General features: G+C 40.6%; 1 protein-coding gene across 2 annotated transcripts in view; it reads right to left on the reverse strand.

Moving 5' to 3' along the window:
* MYZAP (myocardial zonula adherens protein) overlaps positions 1–11,427 on the reverse strand; it is a 44,828-nt gene extending 33,401 nt beyond the window's left edge. For both annotated transcript variants that reach the window (XM_090148797.1, XM_090148798.1), the window contains exons 1-2: positions 11,269–11,427; positions 4,380–4,469 (exon numbers count right to left, since the gene is read on the reverse strand). In XM_090148797.1, coding sequence (XP_090004923.1) covers positions 4,380–4,469; positions 11,269–11,352 — 174 coding nt within the window. In that variant the 5' untranslated portion in view covers positions 11,353–11,427. The remainder of the gene's footprint in view (positions 1–4,379; positions 4,470–11,268) is intronic.
* Between the last annotated feature and the right edge of the window lie 4,213 nt (positions 11,428–15,640).

Here is a 15,640-nt window from a genome sequence, read left to right on the forward strand (position 1 = left end):
CTTCCAGGAACGTGCTTCATCTAAGCTGTAGCAACAGTCATGTTGCAGTTGGTGTGATCACACAACATATCCTAAAGAAAAGCAGACTGTGTTTACTTAATTAATAAATATTTAATACAGAAGCCGACACCCCAAGGTTGCAAAAGTCTCAATAATTGCCATGCATCCTGTTTATATCTGTCCAAGTACGTAGCATAAGCAACATCTGAAGCCAGTATAACTCTGAAATGAATTTATACTCATATTTAAATGTGATTTGTGAGCTGCTTTTCATACTGCCCATGGTTTATCAGCATTATGTAAACAACACTAAGGAGTGACTTACCTCTGCATCTATTTCCATCAATTTTTTTTTTAATGGAGGTCTGATAAATACGTTTCATACTTTGTCGAAAGTTTGGTATCAAAAGAGGTATCTTATTTTAAGGAAAAGGAGCATTTGATTTAAAGATTAGCACAATTTCAGAATTAGTACAGATATGGCCTTGAAATTTTGCTGAATTGTGATCTTCTGTTTACCAGCAGTAACAGCTCTTATTCTAATCTGCAACCAAATCAGTTAAGTGAGGCTTTATCTTTTCCTCAATTGCCATGTTTCAGACAATTTTGAAATAGCCAGCTGTCTTTTTATATAAATAGTGAGCACACAGAAAACAAAAACATTCACATTGTTACTTAGGTTGCTTAATTCCTGTCCAGTAAAATGGCAATTATATAACAAGTTCACCAAGCAAAGTTATCTGCTCTTACAAAAGGCAGCTATATTTCTTCATGTTCACCCCTACAGTCTATGAAACTCACTTACATTTAGGGATGTTTCATATATTAAAAATATTAAAATGTGGAAAATATGCTAAGACATAGACACAAGTGTTCTTAAACTCATGACACTAAATAAGAAGCATCATTTAACACATTTCCACTTCTAAGCTCTTTGAAATATTGTAGAATTTAAGTGCCACATCTAATCAAATAAAACTGTTTCTGTAATGCCATTTTTTATACATTAAGAAACTAAGGTAAGACAAATACATTAGCTACCAGAGGTAGCTACCACTGGAATTGTTTCTGCGGCTTTCATTTAATGTTGGTTTTAACAAAGAGCTGCTTAAATAGCACATAAAAAACAGAATTAGTGCTGGAGAGGCTGAGAAACAGTAACATCAGCCACCTGTAGCAGGTGAACCACATTTGTTATGTCACAACTCCTGCTATGCTGGTGGGAGTGGGCTGGCAGCCACAGATCAGCAGAGAAAATAGGCACTGTCCTAGATTTAAAGTGCACAACAGCCTCATATTCACTGCACTCGTTTTCCTTGATCCAGGTCTGACATGAGTTTCTCTTGATTCTCTGCACAACACAGTGGAGAAAATTCCACTTCTGGCTCCTGTACAGCCTACATTTTTGCTGGGGGGAAAATGTTTACTCTGCTTTTGTATTTCTGCTCAGGAGGCAATTAGGATTTCACCTCTAGGATGTGAATAATTTAAAAATGTAAATTAAAGAGTTAGAGGATATACAAAGCAAAAGTACTGTTAAAGGTTAAGACTAAATGCTGTTCAAACTCTATTGAAAGCTACAAAACCAGTAAAGACAAATTTATAAAGCATCATCTCATTTTCATTCTCTGTCCATTTGCTCAAAGGAAAAAAAGAAAAAATCTCCATATATATCTCAATATTCTGCCCTCAAATATCCAGCTGCAGCTTCCAATGACACTTCCAAATTTAGCCATGACAGTGAAGAAAGGGCCTGACTGATAAAAATAAGCCCAAGCCCAAACAGAGACAATACCATTGTTCAGTAGCACTTTATTATGCAGGACAAGGCAGGCTTCAGAACACACATATATTGCTTATGATCTGACCGGCACAATAATCCTTTGTACCTCATGGTGAAGTAAACAGCCTCATACTACTTTCATTTATTGCCTATCAGTAACAGGAGCAATGGAACAAAATTATGGTAGTTCCAGACACTCTCAGCCTGAAGTGCTAACAATTCAGATATTTAGCTTTTTGCCAATGAAAGTAAACCACGCAACCAACTCGTACTTGTGACTTCAGTTCTCATGTTTCTTTCATCACAGACTAAACAGGAATACAGACATTCAACCTGACACACAGAGCACAAGTTCTCTCCCTTCAGTTTTTGAAATCATCATCCAACTGGGTACCATATTTTACAAAAGTCAGGCAGAGGCCATCCTTCTGCCCTCAATGCCTGCAGTAATTTTGTTGTAACAAAACTGCCTGCTCTGCCACTTTGTTCTATTTTTTACACTGGCTCATTTCTATTCCATATCAGAATGGCAATAAATTAATCAGTCTAGAAACATAATGCACTGACAGAGATTTAATGAAATACAGCATATATTTTCTGCTAAACTTGAACTGCAATGAAAAGATCTAAGTTACCATCTATTGACGTATACAATAAGGCATCAGTTCTGAACTGTCAGTGAGCTCCAAAGCAAGATGCTAGCAGGTTCAGTGCTAGCAGGGGCTCCTCTACAGCTGATTTTGCAGCTGCTACATTTTATAATAGTATTTAGTTCCAGAGAATATAGAAAATAAAGAAATAACCAGAAAGCCATCGCTATGTCACATCAGGGCAGCTCAAAATCACCTCCTTCTAATGAAAGATTAGAATGAGAAGATTACAACTAAATGTCACGCCATGGTGTATTTATAGTTTTGTGGCATTCCCTTTGACACAGCAAGGTCTATGCTCTCCTCCCTCACTTCTCTGCCCAAAGAGGAGACAGCCAAGCAGCCATGCTCAGATCACCCAATCTGCTGCAACTCTTCAGCAAACACTGCCAGTTACCCTCACAGTTTATTTGTGTAAGTCAACAGCTGCACTACTTAAATATTAAAATTTTTTTTTCCAAATGCTTTTCTTTGCATCCAACATTAAAGACAGCACAGAACTCTAACTTTTCTAAGTCCTGCTGTTGCATTTGATTCTTGGTGAAGCTGTGTGTTTTGACATTAAATTGCAAAGTGTAAGGCAGAAAGGTGAGCACTTCTCTATTAGCATTATCTCCAAAAGGGAAACGTAGCTCTTATAGGACCGTATGAGAATTATTCAACATTTATAAAATTTCTTATTCTCAATGCGATGTAAGGAATTTCATTAACACTGAGTGAGCTGAATATGGGTGGATCAGCAGACGTATCTGATCACTGCTCTCAGAAGAATTATTTGGTGTGGGTTTTTTTGTTTTTTTTTTTTGTTTCGTTTGGTTTTTTGAAGCTTACAGTAAGATAAAACTATCAGAGTATGACTAGTCAAGAATCTTGTGCGTACTATAAGTTACTGTGTAACTAAATCAAATATACAAAGCAATATATTACATCATCAACACAAATCTACAGGTAATAAATTCCTGTCTTGTTTTAGAGGCATGAGAAAAAAACAGTTGATGTTCAGCAATTTTTTTTTGATAGTTGCTTCATGTTCAGTGTATTTTTTTTGAATTACACAAAAGATGTAAAACAAGTAAATGACAATTACTCTGTGTTGTTCTTTTTTAATTGCCAACACACTGAATAATTACAGCCCAACCAGTTCTGAAGATTTTATATACACTTTCTAAAAGCATACAAAATAGCTCTCATTAAATACAGTCTGGCAGAGAAAAAGAAGTCACATAAGGAAGTGACCAAGAAGCCCTACTCACTGGCACCTCTTTCTCATTATTACACTACTCAGCACAGTAAAATGAGTAAGCCATGAGTCAATACCTGTCCTCCTCAAAAACAAACTTATAGTACTCTTCGGGCAGTGGGCCCACATGTTTCAGCTAGACTGGAGATTTCTGCAATCAGATACAAACTGACAGAACTCTAAGCGGTGGGTGAAAATACTTTGATTGCTACAATTAAACATCTTCTGTACACATTTAATTATTACAGTCTACTGGCCCCAAAATCAGCTAATGCAGAAAACATCCAAGTCTCAGGCAATCCAGCTCACACACAGTAAAGGCTCATATCTCACACACTCAAGCCTATACGAAACGTAAAATTCCCCACTTCAGGTGAGGATCAAGACTTTGCTTAATGAAAGACACTGCTGCTTATAGCAATCCAGCATATAGATATTAAATAATCAAGTTCTAAAAATACTTTAGTCACAATGGCTGTCAATCTCTGTGCTGTTTGTCTACTACTATCCTTCCTCTTTGCATGATGTTTTGCTGTTCCCAACACCAGAGCTCAGGCTCAAAGTTTACAGCTGACTTGCTCAGCATCCACAAGTTCTTCAGTCTTCCAAGATGATCCATTTACCCAAACAACTAAAATCAGCTTCCACAGATGTCAATATTTACTCCTTGTTTGTACAGCATTTGATTGGAATTGCTAAAACTTACATGTTTCTTTCTTTCAGGTTCTTTTGCTCCCTGTTCAGGCTGAGAGACTTCATCAGGTGGTACTGTTAAACGTAGTCTGCAAACATTCATCTGAAAGAAAAACAGAAGTTTGCTTTTAGATTTAAGCGCTACAAAAGAATTAATTTTAGTAACTTCCTTTGCAAAATGAACTGTGCTAACATTCAAGTTTTCATTTATTATTTTCTACTTACTTCCAATCAGCTGACAAAAAAGTAAGCTATTTGTAAAAGGCTAGAGGGTTTTTTAGCTGGAAAGAAATAATTCAAGGGCATCCGTAATTACATACCTGAAATAGCAAAGAGAAAAAAAAAAACAAAACACCAAACCTTTTCAATTAACAACATGTTCTTATGTACTCATAAATGACATTGAGACCTCAGATATCAGAACAATGAAAATAATTTTCTAGTTTCTCAGCTTTGTTTTCAGATTTGGCATACTTTTAATCTTCAAAAGGGATTACTTAAAAACACAAAGGATATTCTGGAGTGAATGTCCCTTTTTTGTTCAGTATTTGATCCAAGAGTATGATAGTACAGAAATTCCATTAAATTCTAACAGAAATATTACTGAAATGCTATACACAAAATTGCAAAATTGCTTGTAAAAGCAAAGCCTCAGAATTCTTCACAGAAAATTTAAGAAACAGGCCAGGGGGACTGATACTTTTTTACCCTCCCTCACTCCTGGCCATGCTTTTGGCTAAGATCTTTGCTGTAATAATATTTTTAAAGCATCATATCTCATACAAGAAACTTGGTTACAAGCATTTGTCTTACCTATCTGTACACATGAGACTTCTTTGTAGAAAACAATCCTAAGTCCTAAACAGAGCAAATGATGAAATGAGAATTTCTAGTCTAAATTCAAAGCTTCACAAAATCTTCCTAAGAAATCTCAGCTATCTGTTGACAAAAATGACTCCAAGCTGTTCTTCAAACAGCTAAAGCACCTCTTTCATGGTTACTGTGGGCCATCACCAGTGCTGTATAGTCCGGTGTCTTTTCTGATCCAGACGTTTTTAGTTTCTCCTAACTACTTATATCCAGCCATGCAGAATCATAGAATGGCTTTAGCTGGATGGACCTTAGAGGCTAGTTCCAACCTCCCTGTTGTGTGCAGAGTTGCCACCCACCAGATCCTCAGGCTGCCCATGGCCCCATCCAACCTGGTCTTGAATGCTGCCATGGATGGAGTGTTAACATCTTCTGTTCCACTGCCTCACCATTCTGAGTAAGGAATTTATTCCTAACATCTAACCTAAATTTCACCTCTTTTATTTTAAAACCATTCCCCTTTATCCTATCACTATCTGGCCATGTGAAAATTTGGTCCTCCTCCTGTTTATAAGTTCCTTTCAACTACTGCAATGTTGCAACAATGTCTCCCCTGAGCCTTCTTTTCTCCAAGCTAAACAAAGCCAAGTCCCTCAAACTTTCTTCACAGGACAGTGGTCCAGCCCTTTGATCACCTTGGTGGCCTTCCTGCTCCAACAGCTCCACATCTTTCTCATACCAGGTGCCTCAGGCCTGGATGCAGTATTCCAAATGGGGTCTCACAGGAGCAGAGTGGACAGGAACAATCAACTCCCTCTTCCTGCTGGTTAGTCAGCAGGCTGGAATACAGTCGGCCTTCCAGGCTGCAAGAGCACACTGCTGGCTCATGTCCAGCTTTTTTTTCCACCAGGACTCCCAAGTCCTTCTCCACAGAGCTTCTCTCATGAAGTTCTTCTCCCAGCCTATCCACATATCTGGGATTGCCCTGACCCAAGTGCAGCACCTTGCACTTAGCTTTCTTGAATCTCACTAAGTTCATATGGACCCACCTTTCAAGCCTGTCCAGGTGTCTCTGGATGGCATCCCTTCCTTCTATTGTGTCAAATGCACCACTCAACTTGGTGTCACCCACAAGCTTGCTGAGGGCGCACTTGATCCCACTGTCTATGTTGTTGATGAAGATATTGAAGAGCACCAGTCCCAAGACAGTCATCTGGAGGTCACTATGTCCAGCCTTCACCTGGCCATAGAGCCATTGACCACAACTCTCTGTCTGCAACCATCCAACCAACTCTACTGAATAGTCCAGCATTCAAATCCATGTTTCTCATTTAGAGATAGGACATGGTGTGGAATCATGCCAAAAGCAATACACATTCTTGCTCTCTGAAGTACAGCTTTCCATCAGTCTTGCCCAAGAAAGACCACAGTTCATGTCTTGATCATTATAGCTCCCTTTTGCTTCAAAAATCAACAATCATGCTCTACTTGCTGGTATTTACAGCATAGCAGCAAAGTACTACTCATAGACTCCAAATTTCACCATTTCAACATCCAGTTCTTCAAACAGTCTCTCATATCAAATAAGTCTTCACTTCACTTTCAAGACTCTTCAAAATGCAATCTCCCCATGGTACCACTATTCAGAATCTCTATAACAGAGATTCTCATTCTCCCTGCTTCCAAACAATTGACCCTTTTCAACTTTTAAAGCAAGAAGCATTCATTTTTCCTTCTTCCCAAGTAAAAAGATTAGAAGAACTATTTGCAAATATCTGCATTAACTCCAGACTTGCTTTAAATCCCATCAAGATGACCAATCAACACTGACAGAACATCAACTATATTACAAAATGCCACTTTCTGCTGCCTTCCATCTTCTTTTAGGTCTCTTTGGTCTGCAGTGCCTTCTATCAGTAAGAAAAATATTCTGAGATAATGTTTATGTAAAATGTGTGATCCATATTTATATTATAAAAAGGGGAAACATTTGCATAACAAGATCAAGCTAAAGTACAACCTACTATTTAGATACATCTGTGGAGGGTACTTTCTGTGAAATGAGCTCTTCACTGTTTTTTCATCATTCATATGCTATCAGCTCAAGAACAAGAAGCTACAGAGAAAGTGATAGAAGAAAGAAAGTTCAGCACAAAAGTGGGTTATGATTTAATATTTCCTAGATAATTCTGAAACAATGAAACAGGTTTGAAAAAGATGGGTCCTTGCACATAGGCTTTAGACTCTGATTGAGTGCTATCTGTGTTCTTCTGAGAACACCAGACTCTTCCCTTACACTGCAGAAACTGACAGTTCTTCCTGCTTACAAGTTATCAAGATATATTAATAATAAATTCCTCAGTGTTAGAGCTCACTGATTCATAAAGTAATTAATACTATGCTTTATCACCTGTTTAATTTCCATTTCCCCCTGCTCTTTCTTCTCATTGGCTTAGCAAGGCTCTTTCCTCTAAAACAAGTGTGTTTACAACAAAAAGGGAAAGAGATATTGGCATTCATCCATGCAGTCAAACAAAGAAAGGCCAGACCTGTAAATAGGAAATAGTACTGAGCTTGTGCTGTGCAGGAAGTGACAGATGAGGCCAACTTTTTCTTACAGGGGTTTCAAATGAAAGAAAATTAAGTTAAATCAATTAAAAAGACTCTTAGAAGAAAACATGACAAACACCTCAAAGAAATAGAAACGCATACTGACTGGCAACTCAATGTCAGGTGAAATGGAGTTGTGTAAGTTTTTCTGAAGCTGGCAAATGGTTTGCCTGTCAGTCAGCAAAGCACTAATTATAGCCAACACATTTACAGGTTCATGGTGCTGCGATTGTAAATAAATAATTATCCCTGTATGTATATACCAGTCAGTGAATCATGACCGCCTGTCACATTACAGCAGTGCTGTAATGTGTTACAAGGTTACTACAAAGAAACATCACAGAAACCCAGAAGGAAGACAGACAAGTTGTAACAACGAGCTTGGAAATACAAATCAGTAACAGTAATTTGTTGAGACCAAGAACACTGTAAAAAAGGTTGATAATATTTAAACTATTTTTCTTGCCTTTCTATTATTTATTCTTTTTACACTGTCTTTTCTATTACCTCCCTAAATCACACTTCAATTTCTTTTCCACTTCCTTGTTTCCAAGTTAGCTCCTAACCACTGAGACAGCTCAAATCACAACCATATTTTCAGCAGTATTTCTGACAAAAAATGAAGACGTAGTGCTTCACTTTGCTGCCTGCTGCACATAAATGCCATTCAGAGGGTGGTATGAGCAGTCATCTGACAATTCCAGCCTTGAAGTCACGCCCAGGGAGGCTTGTATCACAGTGGCAAAATGCCACCCGGTTTTGAATTCTTTGCTGAGACAACCTTATACAGGCTGTACTCTTACCACTGTTTATAACAATTGCACTTCCGTAACATCTCTGGGGAAACAGCAGAAAATGTATAATGTAGCCATTCACTCCTATTCTTTCTGGACCACAGATGATGCATGCTACCTAATGACAGAACTACACGCCAATATGTTGAAATTTGCAAACACCATAGAGATTAGAAGGGAAAAACAGCAGGCACCACTTTCCCTATAACCTTCAGAAGCAATTACGGATGCTGTGTCTATACTGTTTTTGCTATGTAGTGCATCCTAAAGAAACAGCTATCCCAGCCATTTGTCGGCAAGTTTACTTGACCAAATGAACGAGCAGGCTCATACAGAAATCACAGCCAGCCCTCTTCCAACAGCAAAACATGGCTGTAGTGATGCCCTAACATGGAAATGAAATCATAACAGGAAGAGTCTCAACTCGCTGCCAAACAGTGGCAGAATAACATGCAACCAAGGATGAAGCAGTAATTTCCAGAAACAATTGAGTTTTGTAGGGAGAAACCCAGGAGGGGAATGAAAGAGAATTCCACGAGCAGGGAAAAGAATATAATTCAATTTCCTTCAGTTGGTGATTGACAGTAAGAACATGTGATGAAAAACAGAGGGGCAGATGTGGCTTCCACCATACTTTTATGTCATCAAAATTGTGATTTTATGAGTATAACTTTTAAAAAGGAATAGGTGAGCAGGTATCAAGTTTCCCAGGCTATCAGATTTTAGTTTGGTTTGCAGCAAGTATAGCTTTGACAAGCCAACAATATACATAACCTTCTTTGTGCCAACATTTTATGCTCACTCACGGATTTTGACACCAACAACCCACAAGCAGTATTTCCAGAGCTCATCTGACATCATTTGTAGAATGATTATGCTGACAGGAAAACAAAGGCTGATAGGTTCAACCTCCACAACACCAGAACAACCAACATCAGAAAAGTTTGCTGACTGCAATGGAAATTGAAAGGTGAAGACAAGCTCTTCTACTAAATTTCTAAGAGGCTAAAGGGACAGCATAACTGAGAGCTACTGCAATACAGTAATTAAGAAAAAAGCCAATCTAGGTTAGTTAAAAATGTTAAGAATTTATGGCCCAGATCCACAATCCACATTCATGTTTACCATCCTACTCAAATCACTAGGGTGCAACTTAAGACAAAAACAGATGACAGATTCAGTTTGAGTAATGTTCTTCAGACTCTTATTCCTCCTTTCTAAAAACAAGAAACATCCAGTAAGGGACTGACTGTAGCTAACTATGTACTGAAATAACTGTAGAGCTAGTATTAAAATAATGAGTAAGGGTCTGATAGAATAACCAAGGTTACCAGCATAGTGGTAGAAAAATACAAGCTGTCCTACCAGCAACCAGGCTCAGTCTAAGATTTTTACAGTCCTTCACAGGGAAGATATGGTTCAGTTTTGATCTAAATTCAATGTGGAGTTAATGAAAACAACGTAATTTTGCTGATCTTTCCAATGTCTCAATTAAACAGTTTGGGATAACGTGTTTGTTGAGTAACTACCTGCTACCCAAACAGCTCAAGGGCCAAAAATTTCTCCCTTTGCCCAAGACCAGATGTTACTTTCAGAGTTTCGAAGGTGAGAGCAAAAATGAAGCAGGTTTTAATTTCAGTCACCCCTAAACATGCAAAGAAGAAAGTACTCTTGTTGGTCGTTTATCTGGCTAGTCTTCTTCATTTATGAAATCTCCGCTATGAGATTCCCCACACCATCACAATTAAAGGGCACCTTTCCCATGACCACAGGCACACAGGAACGTGACACACATCTTCCATTTATTCTGCACTTATTTTAACTGTCTTCCTCCTCTCTTCTGACAACTTGCTGTAAGAGACTCGCATTTCACTACAAAAGGAACTTCTTTTCTGTGGGAGAGCGCAAGTTGCATGTTACCATGTACAACATGTGTTAATTTATCATTCTTCACTGGTTTTATAAGTACAAAAGTTTGGATCGACTGACCTATCCCTAAATATTTCGAGATTTGTTATGATCACACAAGTGTATTTCTTTGTATGTGTGATCTTAGCATTTGATTGTGTTAATTTATTCCTTCATGTAAAACATGCCCCCCCAGTGATAACATCGTGGCCACTGCAGCACGTAAGGGTTCTTTCAATCAAGGTGGGTGTAGAGACATTGCTATCATACCTGCCAGAGTTCTAACAACTTTTAAGACACATTTTCCAGCATGTTAATATAGCATGGCTTATCTACGAAAATTAAAAAGTTTAAGAGATCAGTAAATTGTATTTCTACATCTATATTTTAAAAGAAATTATCACTGCCATGTAAGCCATTGTGGCAAGCTTCCCCATGAGGAAAAGAGTCTCAGGGGAAGTTCTCCCTTGTACGCATCAGGAAAAAGTCTCCACCACAGCACAGCTTCCTCAGGGCTGTCCAGGAGAGCAGCCAGGAAGTAGCACTAACAAAAGCCCTGCAGGGCAGCCCAAAGCTCTGCTTCTCCCAGCACCTACACAGACCTACTACAGAGGTTCAAAGAGATGTTTTCACACACCGCACACTTCACCTGAAAACACCAAAACTAAGCAAGCCCAAACGCGCTCCGCCGGCAAACTGAGCGAGAGGGGTCACACCGCCCCACGGCGCGGCCCGCGGGACCTCCCTGCCGCCCCCCCCCCTCCCCGCTGCCCCGCGCACCTTCCGCCGGGCGCGGCCGCCGTCCCCGGCCGTCCTCCTGGGGGTGGTGGCGGTGACCGTGAGCCCCGAGCTGTAGCGCAGCATCCCCGCGGGCCGCCGCGCTGGCGCTGACTGCGGCTCCCTCTGGCCGGCGGCGCCGCTCCGCCCCCGCGCACACACCGCGGGCGGCCGCAGGGGCCGGGCTGCGCAGCGGCTGCCCCGGCGGGGCGGGCCGGCGAGGGGGGAGCCGGCGACCGTGCCGCGAAGGCGACCGAGAGCCTGGAGACGGGTGCAGCCGGGCAAAGTCACCGGGGGCGCGCGGCTCCCGAGCAATTTGCCCTTGGGACGCCGCGGTCCCCGTGCTGCCGGGATTTCGGTGCGGATTGGGAACGGAGCTCGGAGAAGGTGGCCGAGAGGGTACGCGTGGCACCCAGCCTTCTTCTGGGCTTGGAAAAAAGGAGCTGGGGCTCAGAAGACGCCTCTCTGGTACACACTTCTGAGTGCTCTAATGGGATAGAGCTGGGAACCGTCCTCCCCTCCTGCTGCAATTCCTGAGCCACTCAGGCCTGTAAGCTTGTTAGCCGTGCTCCGGGAACACACAGCAGGCTGGGCAGAAACACTCCGACTGCAGGCAGCCTGAGGTGCGAGGCACCAGGCTGGGGCGACTCAGTATGCAGGTGGTGGCACAAGCCTTGGTGCTGAAGGTCCAGCAAGGAGCTGAGGCTGGCTGGCGCTGGAAATAGCTGGCACTGAGTACACATTCTTAGATTGCAGGTTTGGACTTCAACATTTCCTTCAGAAGATACTTGTCTCTTCCAGGACGTGGCTGAAGGGAACACTGTAACCCTACACCGCTGTGCAGGCCTAGTGGGCACACACCACGTTCATCTGCAGCCTTGCAGCCCTCATAAGCAAGCAGCACGTTCCATAGTAAACCTGAGAAGCTACAACCAAAAGAAATGCTTAAGCACAAAACAAATTGCAGAAGAAATATGTATCCTTTGTCTCCATGTAAATACCTTGAAATAAGTAAGACCATGAGAGAACACAGCTATAGCTACATGATGTCCCTGCCCATTACAATGTTAACGAGCATACTGCTGTGGCTAGGAGCTGTTTCCTGGTTTGGAGAATGCTGAAAAAGAGGAAGTAATTTGCTACCTACTGAGGGACTGGTGCCTCACCCTCTGTGTGAAGTGTCTATTCTCTTCCGCTTCTCAGTTCCCTGTCTCTAGAGCAAGATACTGAGCCATCAGGGCAAGATGCTGAGTTATCAACATGACATGGATCTGAGGAAGAGAGGAAGAAAACACTGCCCATGTCTGGAGGAGAGAAAGAAGGGTTGGTCTGCATTACTGTTCAGTCTTTCCTGCTGTTTTTCCAGCTTCTGTTCTCTTCTCCACTTGAGGAAGGTATATAGCCCAAGGCAAATGAGACAAAGCAACCACTTGTATTTGGACTTCTCTCAAAATTGACTGCCTGTTATACTTGCTGTTCTGCCCAAAGATGCCCCAAGCCCACAGTCAAATTTCCGTATGAATCATCCATCATCTTAACTCATGGCAGTAATCCTGCTTTCAGAGGGGATTTTTCCTGGTGCGGAATAGGTTTATATTCTACAATAGGGATATGGTCCCTCATATGTCACTTAACTGTGGGCTGTGCCTTAGCAGTGATCATTACTTGCTCCTGGTCCTTCTGGTGAGCAGAAATGTCTCAATTTAAATGCTAGCTGGCAAGATCACATACCTGTGAGATTCTCCTGGTTAGCGAGAAGCTGTGCCTTCAGGACTTCTCTGGAGAAAGGTATGCACAAAAGGCTGTAGTCACTGCAAGGCACAAACAGAAGAACTGCTTTTCCAAGAGCAGGCACAGAAAGCAAACTTATGCCACACTCTGGTAAAGGACCTCCTTTCCATGGCCTACAGTATGACAAAGTCACAAAGATACAATAATTGGGTCCCTGGGAGAATTTGCATCACTGACTTTGAGAATTATGATAAATTTGATGGAGATCTTTTTTTGTATGTGGATGGAAGAAACACCTGTTCATAAGTAATACAAATATAACTACTACAAATGCAGTTTTATATGTTTTGTCTGTATTACGAAGGGCCCTCCTCATTTCTTGGAATATAACAGCAAGACATGCTTACCTGATACAGCAATCTCAACAGAAACATCTACTTCTGGGCACTTTCTCGAATTAAAATTGTCCTAGAAGGAATAACCTGTTAGTCTGTTTTTTTGTTTTGTTGCTCTTGTTTTTGTTTTTTGTCTACTCTATAAACCATCTCCTTTCCTTTGCCCTAGTCAGCCAACTGCAGCGTTCAACTTGCTTTCCACTTTGCTAGTTGGCTGTGGATCCCATGTACACACTTAAAGTTTCTTCAGCTGTTCTGCAGGCTGTGAGGTTCTATGTGCATAATAAACATCTGAAGATGCCTAATAACCTCTAAGCTCTGCCAAGGCTGAAAAGAATGTGTAAAAGAAAGAATCAAAAACAAAACAAAACAAAAAAATCCACAAAACCCCAGAACCAATGAACCAACCAACCAACCAAACAAAAACCTTCTCTTCGTATGAAAGCAACATTTGCAATAATAACTTTTTCTCCCTACCCACAGCTCTGATACGTTACAGAGATTACAGATGAAGTTGCTGGTATTGAATGAACACCTGGTACCTCCAGCTATAAAGTAAAACACTCAATAAAAGATGTTGCAGAAATATGAGACATATATAGATGGGCTGCAAAAAAGCTTAGAGTTGCAGTATCATTTCTGGATGAAAACAGGATAGACAAAAACAGGGGTAGGAAGAAGGCAATAGAGGCTTAGAAGTTCATGACTGGTATGTGAGGGGGGAATAGCTATTCACTACTTCCTGCCCTTGGGGACAACGGATTTGAAATGAACCAGGCACCACATCTATGTGTAAAATTAAATTATGGCAGAGTATTATAATTATGAAAGGTATACATGCTCTCAAAAAGCAGCTGAATAAACTCTTGAAAGGAGCTACAAAAACTGTAAATCACAAAGGTATGCACAGAACTACTGACTCAGGAGGTCCTTGAACTGTGGGCTTGCTTTCTCTTTCACTCTCACTGGAGATTTAAGCCAAGAAGTAACAACCCACAGATGATCCACTTCCTCTTTCATTCCTTGAGAGATTAGGGATAAATATCTGCTTGATTTTAGCTTGGACCTATGACCCTACCTGTCTGGCTCTGATACCATCTGAACTAGATCTCTTGGAATTTAAAGCTCTTATTCCCTGAAGGAGCATAGCATCCTTCTATAAACATCTCTTGCTGTCTTTGTGTTGGATTGGTGCTAACTTACAGACACAGAATGGGAGAATGGAAAGTAAATCACACTTGATTAGCTAGACTGAAACAATACTGATCTTTACAGTTGTTCAGACTGCACAAAATTAATATACAGTCATATAGATTGCTCACAGACTATACAGAATGTGGTGGCAGATAATAATCTGACCAGGATGAGCTTTTAGTTCAAAACCTGCCAGCGCTTTTGTGAATGTAATGATACAAAGGAACTGGAAGTTAATTATAAGATGACACTATAATGTGAATATCTGGGGCAATAGTTGTTGTAAAACAGCTAATAAAGATTACACAAAATCTGCAGCAAATTTGAAATGTTGGAAATGTTTGTACCTTTCCCCCACTCCCCTGAATATCCTTTTTGCCGCCACCAGCATCACAGGTCCAGAAAGACCACAGACCATTGTGCTGTGGAAGAAATGAAACAATGCCATAGAAACAACAGGCCTTTATATTAAAAGTCTGTGGTCACAAGATGAATAACAGAGCATACAATACATAGAATGGAAAATATGTCTCCCCTCACAAAACAGCAAATCACAAAGGCAGTACTGCAGGAATGGGCAGCCTGGCCTTACCTTAACAAATTTCCTCATTATGGCTATGTTAAAAGGCTGATTCTCTTCTCCATCATCAGACTAAGAGCTGACAGAGTCCAGAGGAAGGGGTAAAGTTCTAGTGACACCTCATCAGCTGGAATATTAGCCCTGTGAGATTTGGGAATAATTGCTGAGTTACAGATTGTGCAAGAACTCACACAAGTGGTCATTAAGGTTATAAAATCCCAGTTGGATTGTTACAAAAATGAAGTGTTATAATTAACTTCTAATAGCCTTCACTTTCCAGTGAGATTAAAATCCACTCTATCTTTATCATCCCCAGGGCGTGAAGCCCATTTATAGCAAAGACTGTCAAATGGACAGACACATGTGAAATACTTCAGAACCAGAGGTGGTAAGACCTGTGTGCTTGACCACCTATTTTTCTTCAAAAATGTTTATTTTTCCTGCTAGCATTCACATTTGTATTCCGCAGACATGG

The sequence above is a fragment of the Phasianus colchicus genome, chromosome 12 (genome assembly GCF_987193195.1).
Source record: "Phasianus colchicus chromosome 12, bPhaCol1.hap1.1, whole genome shotgun sequence".
Lineage (NCBI taxonomy): Eukaryota > Metazoa > Chordata > Aves > Galliformes > Phasianidae > Phasianus > Phasianus colchicus.